The sequence below is a fragment of the Salvia miltiorrhiza genome, chromosome 1, assembly GCF_028751815.1.
Source record: "Salvia miltiorrhiza cultivar Shanhuang (shh) chromosome 1, IMPLAD_Smil_shh, whole genome shotgun sequence".
Taxonomy (NCBI): Eukaryota; Viridiplantae; Streptophyta; class Magnoliopsida; order Lamiales; family Lamiaceae; genus Salvia; species Salvia miltiorrhiza.
In genome coordinates this window covers 64,871,870-64,888,454 of record NC_080387.1, presented here as the reverse complement: position 1 = coordinate 64,888,454, position 16,585 = coordinate 64,871,870, and the positions used below count along the sequence as shown (strand labels likewise).

Sequence of the window (16,585 nt, the reverse complement as noted above, 5' to 3'; positions counted from 1 at the left end):
TGCAAATCAAACACCATCTCCCAGCCATAATAAATTTCAATATGCGAATGTTTAAATTATGAATCCAAATAACAACATATTGATACAGAGATGGTTGAAAAGATATATAGATTTGAAGAAACAGAGGATAAAATGAGCTGTGGCTAAGCAGTAACATTCTCCAAATACCAGTTGTAAGTGTTTGCAAGTCCATCCTTGAGCGAAATCTTGGGCTCCCATCCCAAACTGGCAAGCTTGGAGCTATCCATGAGCTTCCTAGGCGTGCCATCGGGCTTGCTCGAATCCCAAATGATCTGCCCTTGGTATCCAACAACCTCCTTCACCAATTCCGCCAGCTCCTTAATGCTAACTTCCTTCCCACTCCCCACATTCACATGCTCCAACCCACTGTACTTCTCCAGCAGGAAGACGATGGCGTCGGCGAGATCATCCACGTGCAGGAACTCTCGCAGCGGCGTCCCGCTCCCCCAAACCACCACATTCTCCAATTTGCTCAATTTGGCTTGGTGAAACCTGCGCAGCAGCGCCGGGAGAACGTGGGAGTTTTCGGGGTGGAAATTGTCGTTGGGGCCGTAGAGGTTGGTGGGCATGGCAGAGATGGCGTCGAACGAGTGCTGGATCCGGAACGCCTGGCACATTTTGATGCCGGAGATCTTCGCGATGGCGTACCACTCGTTGGTGGGCTCCAGCGGGCCGGTTAGGAGGGCGGATTCCGGGATCGGCTGCGGGGCGAATTTGGGGTAGATGCAGGAGGATCCCAGGAAGAGGAGTTTTAGGGTTTTGTGATTGAAGGCGGAGGAGATGACGTTCGTCTGGATTTGGAGGTTGATGGTGATAAAATCCGCCGGGTAGGTGTTGTTGGCGTGGATTCCGCCTACTTTGGCGGCGGCTAGGATTACGCATTGGGGTTTATGCTCCGCGAAGAAGGCGTCGACGGCGGATTGGGAGGTCAGATCGAGCTCCGCGTGGCTGCGGAGGAGGAGGTTCGTGTACCCGAGGGAGGTCAGCTTGCGGACGACGGCGGAGCCCACGAGCCCGCGGTGCCCGGCCACGAATATGGCGCCAGATTTGTCGATGCTGATTGGATCCATAGGCGTTGCGGTGACGGTACGGTGGTGGTGGTGGTGGTGTGAAGATGAGTTAGGAAAAGAGCGGGTGTAGATGTTGTCGGTTGAGAATGGGCTTTGTAGTTGGGCTTTCTATGGCAAAAGTTGGGCTTTTATCGCCTTCAGTTAATGGGTCTTTTTAAGGGCTGAATTAATGATTTTAAATACGAATTAATTAATCCTAATTATGAATTATTTAATTGTGTATATTGGATCAAATTAAAATTGGGTGATTGTATTCACTATTCACATCCCCCATTTTACTTTTTATAGCCCCATTAATTAAAAATAATTAAAATTTTATTATTTTATCTTATAATCCATAATTTTAAATTAAATTAAATTTATAATAAATTAACAATTTTATTTAAATAAATTTTTTAAAAAAACTTACCGCCACCAGAAGATGGGCCAATCGGTCTTCAAAAGGACCGATGTTGCCGCAGCCGCGGAGGCTGCCGCCGATTAATAGGCACCTGAAACATCTTTGGCTTTCTTCAAGGGTTTATTTTTATTCTTTTGATTACAAAGTAAATAGAAATTATCTTTGGCGGAAATTTGTGAATTTGTGGGGATTGAGTTTGTGCTGGCCGTAGTGACGTGAGGCAAAGTACTGGAAGAGTCGAATTTGTACTACCCAAACGATGGTGAGCGGCTTCCAAGTTTTGCACTATTATTTCCCAGTGTCATAGGCGGCAGCGGGGGCTTCAATTTCATCTTCGTCGATAGAGGCGCCATTTATATTTCTTGGTGTTGTAGATTTGTAGTTGGAGGCTATACAGTTATTCCTTTACATTATTTAAATAAAATTATTAATTTAGTATATCTAGTTTAATTTGAAGATACGAAATATAGAATAAAATAATAAAGTTTTAATTATTTTAATTATTATTTTTAAATAAAGGGCTATAAATAGTAAATTGGGGGCTATCAATAGAATCACCCAATAGTGATAGTGCCCAACTATAATCATGCATGATGATTTTTTATCATACCTTTCATTTCCTTTTTTAATAAAGTATAATAACTCGAACCATTTCTCTAGCTATAATCTAGAGAACTCATGCACACTACCCTTTTTTTTAATTTTATATATACTCCCTCCGTCTCAATGAAAACGGTGCATATTCATTTTTTGGTAACAAATATTCCTGTACAACCGGTTGCACCGTGCAACTGATTTCCAGAATGACACTATTTCATTCAGGAAATGTCACTTTAACATTTTCGAATGACACTACTTCAACATATAAATGACACTTGAAGATCTTCAAGTGTCATTTGTATGTTGAAATAGTGTCATTCAGAAACTAGTTGCACGGGAGAATGCCTCTTTTGGTAATAATTTTACACTACAAATAATGTGGTCCCACACACCTTTACACATTTTTACACTACAATCTTATTCTCCTTAAATTTCATGTCGAAAAGAAGTGCACCGCTGATAAACACTCATTTTGTATAGTTTTTATGGCTTATATTCTGTGGATTATGTCATAATTGTGCCCATTATATTGTTGTTTAGAGTTTATTTCATATCATTTCATGATTTCACGGTTGAGTATAGTTTTGGCTAATTTGATGCAAGAATGAGTGTTTAATGGAGCATTAGGAATCAAGGGAATGTGTCTAAGGGAAGAGTTGGAAGAGAAACGAGCTCGGATATCGAGAAAAGTCGAGAAAAGAAGAAGGAAGTTGGAAAACGAAGAAAACGGCGACCTGGAGTTCAGGTCGCCGAGTTTGGCCTTTCTGAAGAAGGATTTCGGCGGCTAACTCGGCGACCGCCGAGTAGGTCGCCGATAACCCTGGTGGAACTTTATGTTGTGAGCCGAAAATTCGGCGATCACCGAATATGTTGAGAAAAAGGGTGGTTTTCGGTGACCTATTCGGCGGTCGCTGAGTAGGCCGCCGATACCTTCGTGTTTTTATGTCTTTTACGTTTTTTTTAGTATTTTTTATTTTTGTACTGGATTTTTCCCTAAGACTATATATAGGTCTTCTTTTGACCTATCTAGGGTTCCCAACTTTAGTTTTTCAGTTCTTTAGCTTTTAGTTTTCATTGTTTTCCAGTTTTTAGAGCTTGGATTGGATTTCTGCAAGGATTGAAGATTCAAGATTGTTACATTGGTTTTACTACGAGTTTTTATATAATTCAATTTTTTCGATTGCTTTCTTATTAATTATGTTTATGTTTTCTTTTATTATGTCTGGCTAAGTTTTTGATCTTATTATAGGGTTTGTAAATAGTTAATTAGATTCATGTGATTAATTTGTTAATATCTATTTGCTTTTCAGTTTATGATTCATAATTTTTGATGTTTGAATTCTTGTGAATTATCTGATCAATAGTTTGCATGTGTAGCTATTCGGTTTGAGACCTGACGGAGATAACTATTTAGCGGTTTCAGGAATGTATGACATTATTTTAACCTTGAGACCTGACGGAGATAGGTGGATCATAGGGAACTATTCTTATGAGCTATTGGGAGTTAGTATATTATCTTGAGACCTGACGGAGATAGATAATTTATTAATCTACGATCTTTGTTGCTCTGACGAGAGTAATTGATTAAATACGTGATCTCTCATCATAATTGGATTAAACTGGTAAATAGGATTAATAGGTTGATTGTGTGGATTTAGTTAATGACTTTACTACCCTAGGATCAGTTGTTTTATCATTTGATTTCTTTAACAGAATTTTATTTGCTTTTATTTGCAATTTAGTTTTGATTTAATCTTCTTCCTATATCCATTGTCTGGATACTGTGATGGTTTAGATTAGGAGTACTTTTCGTTTATCAGTTCCTGAGGATACGATACTTTGCTTGCTGTTTTCGTGCTATAATAACATTGTTTAATTAGTTGCAATTTTATTGCTAGTTAAAATAGTGATCAATCGCTTTTTAAGTATATTTAGTAATAAAATTAATACAAAATTAAATACTCCCTTTGCATTGATAGGGAGGAAGTACAACGGAGGCCAAGGTCTTTTGCATGCAAATTATAAATAGGGCTCATTTCCGCACAATCATCTCCACCACAATCGCAATTCGTAAAGACTCTCTCTCTTATTGCATATTTGCTCTCACTGTGTTTTTTGTTTGATACCATCCTGCAAGGAAGGATTAAGGGTTTAATCTTGCCATTGTTTCCACCTACGTTATAATCCCTAGCTAAAAACGTGAGTTTTTTATTTCCCTTTTTCTTTTATCTGTTCTGTGAAATTTTTTTCTGGTAGAACTGGTTAGCGTTCATTTCATGTATCTTCAACATCTCAACCGCCGGCTGTAAACATAAATAATTTGTGTTTCAGGTAGAATATTGTTGACCATTTGGGATATTTGCAGTGAAACGCATTGATGTTTTAATGGAGACTAAAGGCGGCAAGAAGAAATCATCCAGTAGCATTAGTAGAATACATTACGAAGCTCCCCTGGGTTACATCATCGAAGACGTTCGTCCCAACGGTGGCATCCAGAAATTCCGCTCTGCTGCTTACTCCAACGTAAGAAGAACAATTTCCCCTTTCTCTTTTATATCTGATGTTGTTTTCGTTTCAATGGCAGTGCGTGAGGAAGCCATCCTGATATGAACGTGGAGAGTAGGAAATTTCACCATAAAGAATTTTCAAAATTTTCCCCTAAAACTGTCCAAATTGTTGTAATTAAGAAGAAAAAAAGCAAGCTCTACGTTTTTATTGTTGAATTGGTGGTATGAGTGCAGCTATCGGTTTCGAGGGCTTGGAGAAGAGGCTGGAGATTACATTCTCATCAGAGTTGGGATATGCGAAGGGGGCCCTGACGCGGGCGCAGGTGGACTCCATCCGCCCGCTGCAGCTCTCCAACACCGAGTTGGACTCGTACGTTTTGTCGGAGTCGAGTCTGTTTGTTTACCCACTCAAAATTGTTATCAAAACGTGTGGGACCACCAGGCTTTTGATGTCTATCCCGCAGATACTGAAACTCGCCGACTCCCTCTCACTCGCGCCCAGCTCCGTGCGCTACACGCGCGGCACCTTCATTTTCCAGAATTCCCAGCCTGCCCCTCACCGCAGCTTCGCCGAGGAGGTGGCGTTTCTCAACTCATTTTTCAGTTCCGGAAGCGCATATGTACTCGGCGATCCCCACCGGAAATGGCATGTCTACGTGGCGGTGATGGTGATGGATGAATCTGGAGATGTGCATGACCGGCTTGGATCGGGATAAAGCCGCCGTGTTCTTCAAGGGCGGTGGTAAAATGACGAAACTGTCCCGGATCGATGAGATCGTAGGTAGCCATGCCATCTGTGATTATGAATTTGAGCCTCGATGAACGGGATCGAGGGCGCAGCGTATTCTACGGTGCACGTGACCCCAGAGGATGGGTTCAGCTACGCCAGCTATGAGGCCATGGGATTGGACCTGGACTCCGTTGGTGAAGAGGGTGCTGAGGTGCTTCAACCCTCGGGAGTTCAGTGTGGCCGTCACGTGCGGAGGAGATTTGGCTCGGTGTACGCCTGCCAGACTGCAGTGGCGCAGGCCTTGCCGGATGGTGGTTGGGTGGTTTACCGGTGCTACGTGGCCAGGGAGAGGGAGAGGGGGTGCCGCGCCCCCAAGCCATGCTGGAAGGAGGCTGACGCTCCCTTGTGTGGAACCGTTTTAGGGCTAGAGTTGTTTTCAGTTGGGAAATAACCACACAAACGGGCATTGCTCCATTAAACATAAGTAGGGCTGGGAATCGGGTCGGGTTCGGGTACCCTACCCAAAAAAATCGGGTACCCGAACCCGAAAATCCCCTAAACCCTACACCCGACCCCGACCCCGAAAACGAAATTGGGTACCCTAATACCCGACTCGGGTACCCAAGTCGGGTATTCGGGTACCCTAATACCCGATAGTTTTTAGGGCGATGAATTCAGCAAATTCAAATGAATTCAAATGACAGCAAATTCATATGGTACCCTAATACCCGAGTCAGCAAATTCAAATGAATTCAGTCGAAATTCATACAGAAAATCATACAAATCAATTCCAATTCAATGAGATAATGACCAAATTCAAAGCAGCAAATTCAACATTAACATAGAAAATCTGTATTTAAAAAAAAAAAAAAAAGAAGAAGAAGATTCGAAGAAGAAGAAGAAGAGAAGGCTGGGCGGCATGCAGGGACGGATCTAGGAATTTAATTAGGACCGGGCGAGATTTCATCGGATGATTCTAATGAATTTTTAGTAAAGAAAATAGAGAGTCTTGAAATAATTATTTGAAATTACACAATCAAATATAAAAAGATATATAACTTCATTTATAAAAGTATCTTAAAAGCTATATAACTATACAAAATTAATAATAAAACTACAGATTCACTTGCAACCAATTTTAAGTTGCGATCTACGAGTTTTCATGAGATCAAACTCATCTATAATTGAGTCAACATCAAAGCTCTGAGCAATTTCTCTCTCGATAAACATTATCAGAGAACTAGACAAGAAGTCATCTTCCATTTTATTTCGCAACCTTGTCTTCACAATTTTCATGGCGGAGAATGCACGTTCTGATGTTGCCGTTGAAACCGGAAGAGTCAAAATAAGTCTAATCAACCTGTCAACAAGATAGTAAATGGCTGACTTACCTGTCTTTGATAATAGTTGACATAATTCAGGAAGTGTCTCAACATGTTGAAAATGTGCACTTTTTCGAATGTCAAGCTCATAAAGTTCGAGTTGATACTTAAGATGTAGCTTATCTTGACTTGAAAAATCAGCCGGATAGTACTTCTCAACTAGCTTGCAAATATCATCAATACTAAACAATTCATACCCACGTCGTGGATCCAAAGATGAACTCAACTTTAACAACTCAATTGCATCTTCATTGAATCTAAATCCCAATTCTTGCAATATGCAATCTATTGTTCCATAGAAGATGTCGACTCGATAATGGTGCTCCCACGTGACAGGATTGTTCGGAGCACGACCTCTACTTGATCGACGCACACCATTCATGTCAGGAATTTCAATATCTCGCTGCTCACAAAACCTCTTCACCTTTTCTAGTAACCCACTCCAACCGTTTTCTCGGAATTTTTGGATGATCTCTTTTGTATTCGATACTGCATCGATTGCATTAACAATATCTTGGGATATGCACTGCAACATTCTACAAAGATCATTTGCTCTTCCCAACAAATCAATAAGAAAATGCAAGACAAATACAAATTCAAAGGACATCATCACATCATAAGCTTTATCAGCTGCAGCCCTAGAAGCAGCACTTTTATCATTTATGATCTCACCAAGTACCACAAGAACAGAATCAAACATCTTAAGTAAGCTGTGCATAGAGTTCAAATGAGAGCTCCATCGTGTATCACCTGGACGTTGTAAACTTCCAATCTGATTTTTTCCTCTGCCAGTTTCAAGCTGATTGGTTGAAGTCAACTCTTCAATTCGAATAGCCTGCGCAATTTGCAGTTGATCATGGCGCTTCGCGGAAGAATCAACTACATTAATAATAATAAGAAGCTGGGAAAAAAAGTGCTCAATAGGAATAACTTTTTGAGATGTAGCAACTAATATCAGCTGTAGTCGATGAGCGAAACAATGAATGTAATATGCATACGGGCACTCATTCAAAAATAGAGCCTGCAAACCATTCCATTCTCCTCTCATGTTACTAGCACCATCGTATCCTTGTCCTCGAATGCTTTGAATGCTGAGATTATGATAAGAAAGAACTTCACTTATTTTGTTTTTCAGAGTTGCTGCCTTGGTGTCTTCCACATGAACTATGTCGAAAAATCTTTCACGAACAAACCCATCCTTATCCACAAATCTCAAAATAATAGCCATCTGTTCTCTTTTGGATTCATCTCGAGATTCATCTACTATGATGCAGAACTTTTCATCACCAATCTCAGCTCGAATGAACTTCTGAATTTTGCTTGCATAGACAGATAAGATCTCTTTCTGAATTGAATGAGAAGTATATGAAGCATTTTTAGGAGCATTTTCTAATACCACTGAAGCTACCTCTTCATTATAAGAAGCTGTGTACTTTAAAATCTCTAAAAAATTTCCACGATTACGAGAGTCAGGACTCTCATCACGTCCCCTGAATGCAATACCTAGAAGAGCACATAATTTAGCAACATCAATTGAAGCTCTTACTCGTAATCTATTCTTTCTAACTAACTCGGATGTTTGTTTGTCAACAACTCTGCCAATGTGCTGCAATGAGTTCATCAAATCAAGACAACTTTTGACAGCTACTTTATGTGCAGAATTGGGAGCACTTCCTACATGGATTAGAAAAGCACATTTTTTCCCATTGTTAACTCTTTTCCAAGTTCGAAACCCACCAACAACAAAAGCATTGCCTCCATACTTTGAATCTATCTTGGCAAAAAGAAAACAAGGAAAGCAAAATACGGCATTTTCTGAAGGTGAATATTCCAACCAATCCCGAAATAGATCATACCAAGAAAGCAAAAACCTTCTACTACACTTATCAATCGGCCTTTGAGAGCTGGGCACCATAACTTGATAAGGACCGTGCATCAAATATTCTCGACGAATTTCATCTCTTTTATTCACAGGATATTCCCAAATCATTTTTCGTTTACCTGGATCACGTTCTACATGAATATCATCAGATTCATTGCCAATCTTTGTGATTTTAAGCGGGGGAAGTTCTGGACAAGGGACTTCTGCTTGTTGTGGACTTTTTTCAATTGCATCTACAGTTGGAACTGGAACCTCGGGATTAGATGAACGGGAACCACCAACATCTATTCGGGCACTTTGTTTTTGGAAGTACGATTCAATTCCTCTCTTTCTCTTATCCATTAGAAATCTATAACAATAACATTAATTCAATCAAAATTCAGAAACATAATACATAAGCAAACGAATGAATCCTTATCCTAAATTCTTAATAACTAAAGAAATGCAAAAGTTACTCAAGTTATTCTTCAATTCTATTATTATTACAACAAATATAAAATATTACAGTATAATACAATCAAAATACTAACTAAAGAACCAACTGTAAATCGAAAATTTAAAGTAATAATCAATGGTAAAAAGAGAAGTAGAGAATAAGATAAATAGTTAAAAACTTACCAATAAAATGAAAGATGATGATGGATAATCTCAAATTCAATGTTGGATTTTGTGAAGAAGAATGATTAATGAAAACCCAGAATTATGCTTTCGCTGTCTCGCGCCTTTCAATTTTTTGCTTCTTCTCCTTTTTACTTTTCAGATGAACTTTTCGTTTCTTTCTTCTGTAGTGTGAATTGTGAATAGTGCTAATTTTTAGTATTGATAGATTTAATTAAAGGAAAGTCAAATGAAAGTGGTGGGACCGTGGGGTGGAGTGAGTGGGCCGTGTATTTGAGAGTTGGGCCATATCATATGGTACTTGGATTGGGGGGAGTGAATAGAGTTCCCAATTTAAAAATTACATATTTATATATAATATATATATATATAACTAATTCATCAATATATATATATAGGTAAAAAAAATAAAAAATCTGACCGGGCGACCGCCGAGGGTGCCCGGGCTCTGCATCCGTCTCTGGCGGCATGGCTCCTCACCGGCGACTGACTCTGGTCTGGGCGATGACGGGCGGCGAGGGGCGCCGACTCATCGGAGACGGGAGACCGGGAGGGATTTCTGCCCTGGAGTGGGGGCGGCGGCAGCAGGGGAGGGATTACTTAGGGCTGAGATTGGGACTTCAATTACAGCAGGAGAGCGATGACGGGCTGGCGAGGAGCGAGGGGCGACGGCGAGTGGGGCGGCCGGAAAGGAAGGCCGGGCGGGGAATTGAAGGGAAATAGGGAAACTGGGAAAGGAAGGAGAAAGACGGGAAATAGGGAAAGGAAGGAATTAGGGGAATTGAAGAATCGGGTATTTAATTATATAATTTAAATACATTTAATTAGGGTGTTTAAGAATCGGGTATTTAATGTAATAGATCTAGGCTATTACTCGTATTTTTTTGTAATTCTAATGGGATTTGAAGGAATTTTGGATAAATCGATAGAACAGTGAAGTAGATAGGAATAGGAGGAAGGAGAAAGAGAGAGAAGATAATTTCATTGCTTAGGTTTTCCCATTTCATGCACGTACACTTTATATGCTAAGGTTTAAAGGTGGTGGGACCCTTGGGCTAAAGTTGCTAAATACAATAACATAAGTACTGAAAAACAAATAAAGATAAATGGTAACAATTGTGCCACATGTCACCAGATCTTGCATTTGGACCATTGACCTCTTAGCCACTTTTGATGTTCCCCATTTCAGCCAAATTCTTCCCACACGAACCAGTACTCTCTCTGCCTTGCTCAGTCAAACTCGAGTCTTCTTCTTCCCTCTTCTCAATCTTCTCCGACCCTCCAACCTTCGCCGCTGCCGCCGTCTCTCTCTTCGGCATCACAGCTTTCCCAACTTTCATTCCCTCTCCTTTAATCTCGGAGTTTCCTAAGTTCATGACATTTAATTAGGGGAAATAATTATATAATTTAAATACATTTAATTAAAAAATCGGGTATTTCGGGTATACCCGATACCCGATTTTTTAACACCCTAAATACCCGAACCCGAACCCGACCCCTAATTTTTCGGGTATAGGGTATCCGATACCCGATTTTTTTGGGTCGGGTATCGGGTACCCGATTACCCGATCCCGAAATTCCCACCCCTAAACATAAGTTATCTTCAATTTAGTATGTTTTTCTCGCTTTGAGATTCAATGTACCCTCTCACTTTGATGTTTTATTACTTTCAATTTTAATATTTTTTTTGCATATTTTAATTTTATGTTGGGAGTGTTTTAATTTAATTTTATAATTTTAGTTGGAGTTCATTCTATTTAATTAGAATGTATAATTAATTTTACTGTTTCATTTTAGTTTTAATTTTATTAGAGTTGATAAATTTAAAATTATAGTATTCATTCTTTTTTAAATTTTCAATTTTTAAAAGAATAATTAAGCGTAATTTACAATATTATAATATTTTGTAAAAATTATTAAAATAATAAATATAATAGTGAAATAGGCGATACACATGAAATTAATTATGAAACATAGATTCCTTCCACCTTTTTGTTTGACTAGTTAGTGTAGCATTGCACTGTTAGTTTCAATTTAATTTATATCATGTATGAACTCATGATGCTCTTTCACATTTTATTTTTCAATATATGGAGTGGAGTTCGACATTCGATTACTCTATTTTGTGGAACTGAACAATTTGTTGCAATTATTCACCTCCCCCTTGGTTAGTACTTACTACTAAGTAGACCTACCTGAAAATAATAAAGTAGTCCTAATCCACATATATACATATGTTTAGGCCACCACAAACACGTATTTAAAAGAAGGGAACTAAATAATTAATAATCACTATTTAGATTATATATCCGTTAGTAATGTGAAAGTGCTGCATGTGCTATTGGGCGAAAATAATTTGAGGAAGTTCAATTAGAAGAATGAAAATAAGGATTTTTTTTATTTTTTATTTTTTTTGAAAAAATGAAAAAAGGATTGTTGTAATAGAATGTTTTTTTTATAAAAGAATCAATATTTGATGGTAATTCATATACCAATTGATAAAACCGTCACATACAAGTTCAGTTCCTTCAAAAACATAGCGATCGATAAAGCTTTTGTTTTTTCTGGTAGGATTTTGTTTTACTAGTTTTTGGTAGGAATTAATAAAGCAAAATTTGAAGATGAAGAAATGATGGACCCTCATTTTTAAAATTTGAATAAATTGATGGGCTTCATATAGAGTCCAGAATTCTATGCGGGCTTACCACATTTTATATTTCGATACTCAAATTAGGTTTATATTCGGTATATCCTTTTCCTGTTGGATAATTTTATACATAGTTCTTTATTTTATTCAACATAGCTCTTTATATTAAAAAATAGTAATCCCCTAAATTAACTGTCAACTAAATAAAAATTTGGAGTAATATTAATTAGCAAAAAAATATCCAACATTTCGCAGTCCTTAATCCTCTTCTACTTTCAATAGCCCTTAATTTTTAATCAAACAAAAAAAATATCCATCACTTCATAACCCCTTTTGAGTCCCTAATCTTCTTCCACTCTCAGTGTTTGCAATAAGTAAGCAACTGACAAACCCTTCTCATTCATTTCCTCTGCCACTGACTTAGCATCCACTATTCTTGTTTTATACTTCAAATGCAGCAGCACATATTCATGAATCTCATCTAATAATAACATAATTATCATAATTTCAAATCTTTAAGAAAATGAACACGCTGAAAAAATATAGCCCCATCGCCTCTTCACTATTCTGTAATGCTATTTGGCCACCGTCGCTGTCGTCATCTCAACTTTGGCGGCATCAAAGTCTGTGCTCGAGCCAATTAGGTTGTATGCATATGCCATGGGGTAGTATTATTTTTGGATAATTTGTTATTTTCGTCTCAATTTATTTGACAATGGGTTTCTCTATAATTGAAGTGAATCTCATGAAACAAATTTTGAAATTTAGTCATTTATCAAAATAATAAATATGTACAGAATCAATCCATCAATTTTATTAAATTTATTAAAATAATTCATATATAGTTTTAATTAATATTATTAGTAGTTTAGAATATTATTAATAAAATAAAAATAATTCAAATATTTAAAATTAAATTATCCAATTAGAATCTAGATGATACTATATATACGATAAAAAAAAAAAATCAGCAACGTATTCTTTCTTTTGTTATTCAATTCTAAATTATGAAATCATTAGAAGATTGAAACCACTTTGAGACAATCATTTCATATTAATGATTACCAAGAAACGGGTAAATTTGACTGTTTGACACAATATGTAATATGTTTGGCAGATTAATTATTCAAGTATTCTACTCGGGATAATGATTGCAAAGTTTTAGGTTTGTACTTAATTTGTAGCTGACATATACACAATCTTAGCATCAACTATGTCATGCACTAATTTGGTGTTTTATGCCTAACTTATAATTATATATCATCCATCAATCACCATTATTCACCCATGACCAAACCACTTGTTTCTCTTGTTTAGAAATTTGCCAAATTTGCAATCATTATTAGACCATTCTTATCAAGTTTAACAGTGATTAAAAATTGATTAGTTGTAACTTGTCGAGTCCCCCTTATATAGATTTATTAGCTCATTTTCGTGGACGGAGTAATAAATACTTTTTTTTGGCGGGGGGGGGGGGGGGGGGGGTTCATCACAAAATATTTGTTTAGAGTAAAAATTTAAAATGCTTACTCTTGTTAAGTTATAATGAAAAATGCCTATTTTATAAAATTATTGTGTTTATGCTTAAATTGATTAAATTACCCTTATTGTCTCAATCAATGTATTTGCAAGACAAAAAATAGCTTGTTGTCGGAAGTAGTAGGTTGCCGTCCGAGATTGTCTATATACCTGACTTTTTCGGCCAACAAGATACTTTTTTTATTGAAATTTTTAAATATAATTAAATATGATTGAGGATAAATATAATTATTTATAAATTTATATGATATATAATAATTAAATTGACAAAATAATTCAATAATAAAGAGCATATAAATAGAATATTCTATTGTAGAGAGAAATATAGAGTTGATTGTTGTAGAGTTACCTTTGGAGATGCTCTAAGTCAGCGACCGAATCAACGGCAGATATGTTGTCGGTGATCTACCTGACGTCTCCGGAGTTGGCCAGCAATTACCGACGAAAATCCATACAATTTTTTTTATTTAATCAATTTATGATTGGGCATATATTTATTATTTTTAAAATATAAATATTATACTCCCTCTGTTCACAAGTGTGATATGGATGGAAAGACACAATTTTTAAGAAAATATTGAGGCATGTGTATAAAGTGGAGAAAAAATATCACTAAGTTGATTAAGTAATAAATAAATGATTTGTAAAATAATTTTTTTTATAAATATTGCTTGTGAATGATGTAATTAGGTATAAGGATATAAATGGGTGGATCTTCATCTCAAAATTTTATTTTATATGTATTAAATATATTTAGTTTAATATCTATATAGTTCAGCTCATAGTTCAGTCCAACTTTTAGAAAAAGATAAAAAATATTTTAAAATAATAATAAAAATTAATTTATTCTAGTTGAAGATAGATTAATTTTTTAAAAAACATAGAGAGAGAGTTTTTTTATATGCTTTCAATATATTTGTTATTGAATCAATAAAAAAATAATTATTTATTATAATTAGTGATCGAATTCTAATTCTAAGTCTATTAATATTCTACATGAACATAAAGATAAACTGTATGGACTGTCCGAAAATTTTGGCCTAGGGGCGACTGCCCCCGAACCCCGTGCATACCTTCAAATTCAGTCCCTTGTCGGCAAATTCTGGATCCGCCAATGAGGATATATATTTTAAAATAGAAAAATTATATTATTATAAATAGATTAAAATAATAAAAGATCAGGCATATTGCGGAGGAAGGCTATAATTAATTTCATTAGACATATGAAGTGGAGGAAGGCTATAGTTAATTTCATTAGACATATGAAGAAAGAACAAACTAGCATTGTGGAAGAATCATTTGCAGCGCATGGAAGAATTAACGCAATCCAACGAAGATTTGGTTTTGCAAATTCTCAGACACTTGTTCAGTATTATCTATTTTTTAATAAATTAATTATTATTATTATATTCGTAGAAAACGATACTGCTTTTCAAAAAGACTACTCACTTCTCTTAATAAAATATTGTGTGTATGTGCACACAAATCTCCATAAAGCAACTTCAAGCCTTAATATTCTTCACGGAGTACATCTCCTATTATTCCTCTAATATTTTTTACTTTCTTTTTTTCTTTTTATATTTGTAAATGATAAAATACGCCCCTCCAAAGTGCGGATTATGATTAATTAATGAATAATTTCCTTTCTTCAAGGTAATGAAAATAATGAACTAATATTAACTAATAATTCAACAATTAATAGGAGATTTGGGGTTAGGGATTTTTATTTTTATGTTTTCTTTAGGAGAGGCTTTAGAAAAGTTTTGCACATGAACATGTGCACATAACTACAAGAAAGTTAGTATACTAAAATTCAACATATCTTATTTATGATATCACAATTCTACCAACTAAACTACTTTTACGACATTCTATTTATGGATGGCCTCTTATATCTCTTTCGTCTTCGTCGCTCTAAGACTTGCAGCTTTGACCAACATAACCATAACTGTTTGTTGACAGCAAAAAAACAAAACATTCAACAAAAATAAATAAATTACTCGTACATTTTCTTTAGAAACATAGTAAATTACATTTGTATACATTCAATCCCGCTCAACTGAGTCAATGCGAAGTTGCGAACTCAATTTTCCATATTCATATTTATCCCTACACAAATTTTTATAACTTTAAATATTTTTGCATGTCTAAATATACAAAGTCTTCGTTTTTTTTTTGTTTTTTTTAAAGGTCCATGTATAGAACATAACACGACAAGCAGTTTGTAATAATTAGAGCGTGGTTGATTTGTAGAAATTGGAAAAGGGGCATTGTGAAGTCTAATCTCAGTAGATATAATACACTATCAAAATGGATCAAAAATTTCAGACTTCGCCCATAAACAGTGCCAAATTGCCAATATTTTTCCTTTTTACAACGTCACTACTGCTGGAACCCCATTCCCTCTTGCTCTCTCTCTCTCTCTCCAATAATGTTGTAATTCCAATTCTTGAAAATAATTATACGGAGTATTTTACTAATAGACGTTGTATCTAAAAATAAATAAATAATTAAAATAAAATGGGTGCGACATATATAACTTGATTTCGTTAGGAAAAATAAGTTTTGAAATAAAAGGAATCATTTTATATGGTATTAATGTGATCTAATACCACAGATTTTAGCTGTCACTCTCAAATTCTGGGCTCCTAACCCCTCACTTCAACCACTGACATCTCCCTATCGTCCCCACCTGATTCTCTCTCTCCATCTCTCTCTCTCTCTAATGAAAAAGAAACTAGCGAGTGGAATAAAGTATGAAAAAAAAAAATTCATGTAAAACCCCACAAAAACTTGTATAGGAAAATCATGAATAATGAAAAGGAAGAAAGATTCATAACAGCAAGATGAATCAGATAATAACTAAAACGGGTACATGCAATTTAATCCAACTGTTTAATTTAAAATTTCCATAATTTTTTTGAGTTGATTAAAACTTCATCTTGAAACGTTCTAAATTTCTAATTACTATATATCAATATCAATTTCTTTTTACGCAAATGTTGCTCCATGATTGAAACCCCGAAGATATTTATTGAGGGAATTAAGCAAAATACAAACTTTAGCAAAAGAAAGAAGAAGGGTCAGTAAAACAGAACTGCAAACCTGTTGCAGGCACTCTTTTTAGTGCAGTAGGTGTAGCCAAATGTACACACACGTATAATCCACTTTTTTATCTCCTTTTGCCCA

General features: G+C 36.1%; 3 protein-coding genes across 3 annotated transcripts; 1 reads left to right on the top strand and 2 right to left on the bottom strand.

The window, feature by feature from the left end:
- Positions 1 to 1,293, bottom strand: LOC131005031 (putative GDP-L-fucose synthase 2). The gene has a single exon (XM_057931824.1). It carries the CDS (start codon positions 1,089 to 1,091, stop codon positions 144 to 146), a length of 948 nt encoding a protein of 315 aa, XP_057787807.1. The 5' UTR covers positions 1,092 to 1,293; the 3' UTR covers positions 1 to 143.
- A 3,170-nt stretch (positions 1,294 to 4,463) lies between these two features.
- Positions 4,464 to 5,808, top strand: LOC131005030 (S-adenosylmethionine decarboxylase proenzyme-like). The gene is given in 6 exon segments (XM_057931823.1): positions 4,464 to 4,614; positions 4,676 to 5,274; positions 5,276 to 5,412; positions 5,415 to 5,523; positions 5,525 to 5,583; positions 5,586 to 5,808. Coding segments are annotated over 5 exon segments (951 nt in total). The 5' UTR covers positions 4,464 to 4,614; positions 4,676 to 4,822; the 3' UTR covers positions 5,780 to 5,808.
- A 642-nt stretch (positions 5,809 to 6,450) lies between these two features.
- On the bottom strand, positions 6,451 to 9,545 carry LOC131011527 (uncharacterized). Its single transcript, XM_057939313.1, has 2 exons — positions 9,211 to 9,545; positions 6,451 to 8,941 (listed from the first exon to the last, which is right to left on the bottom strand). Exon 2 carries the CDS (start codon positions 8,932 to 8,934, stop codon positions 6,451 to 6,453), a length of 2,484 nt encoding a protein of 827 aa, XP_057795296.1. The 5' UTR covers positions 8,935 to 8,941; positions 9,211 to 9,545.
- Between the last annotated feature and the right edge of the window lie 7,040 nt (positions 9,546 to 16,585).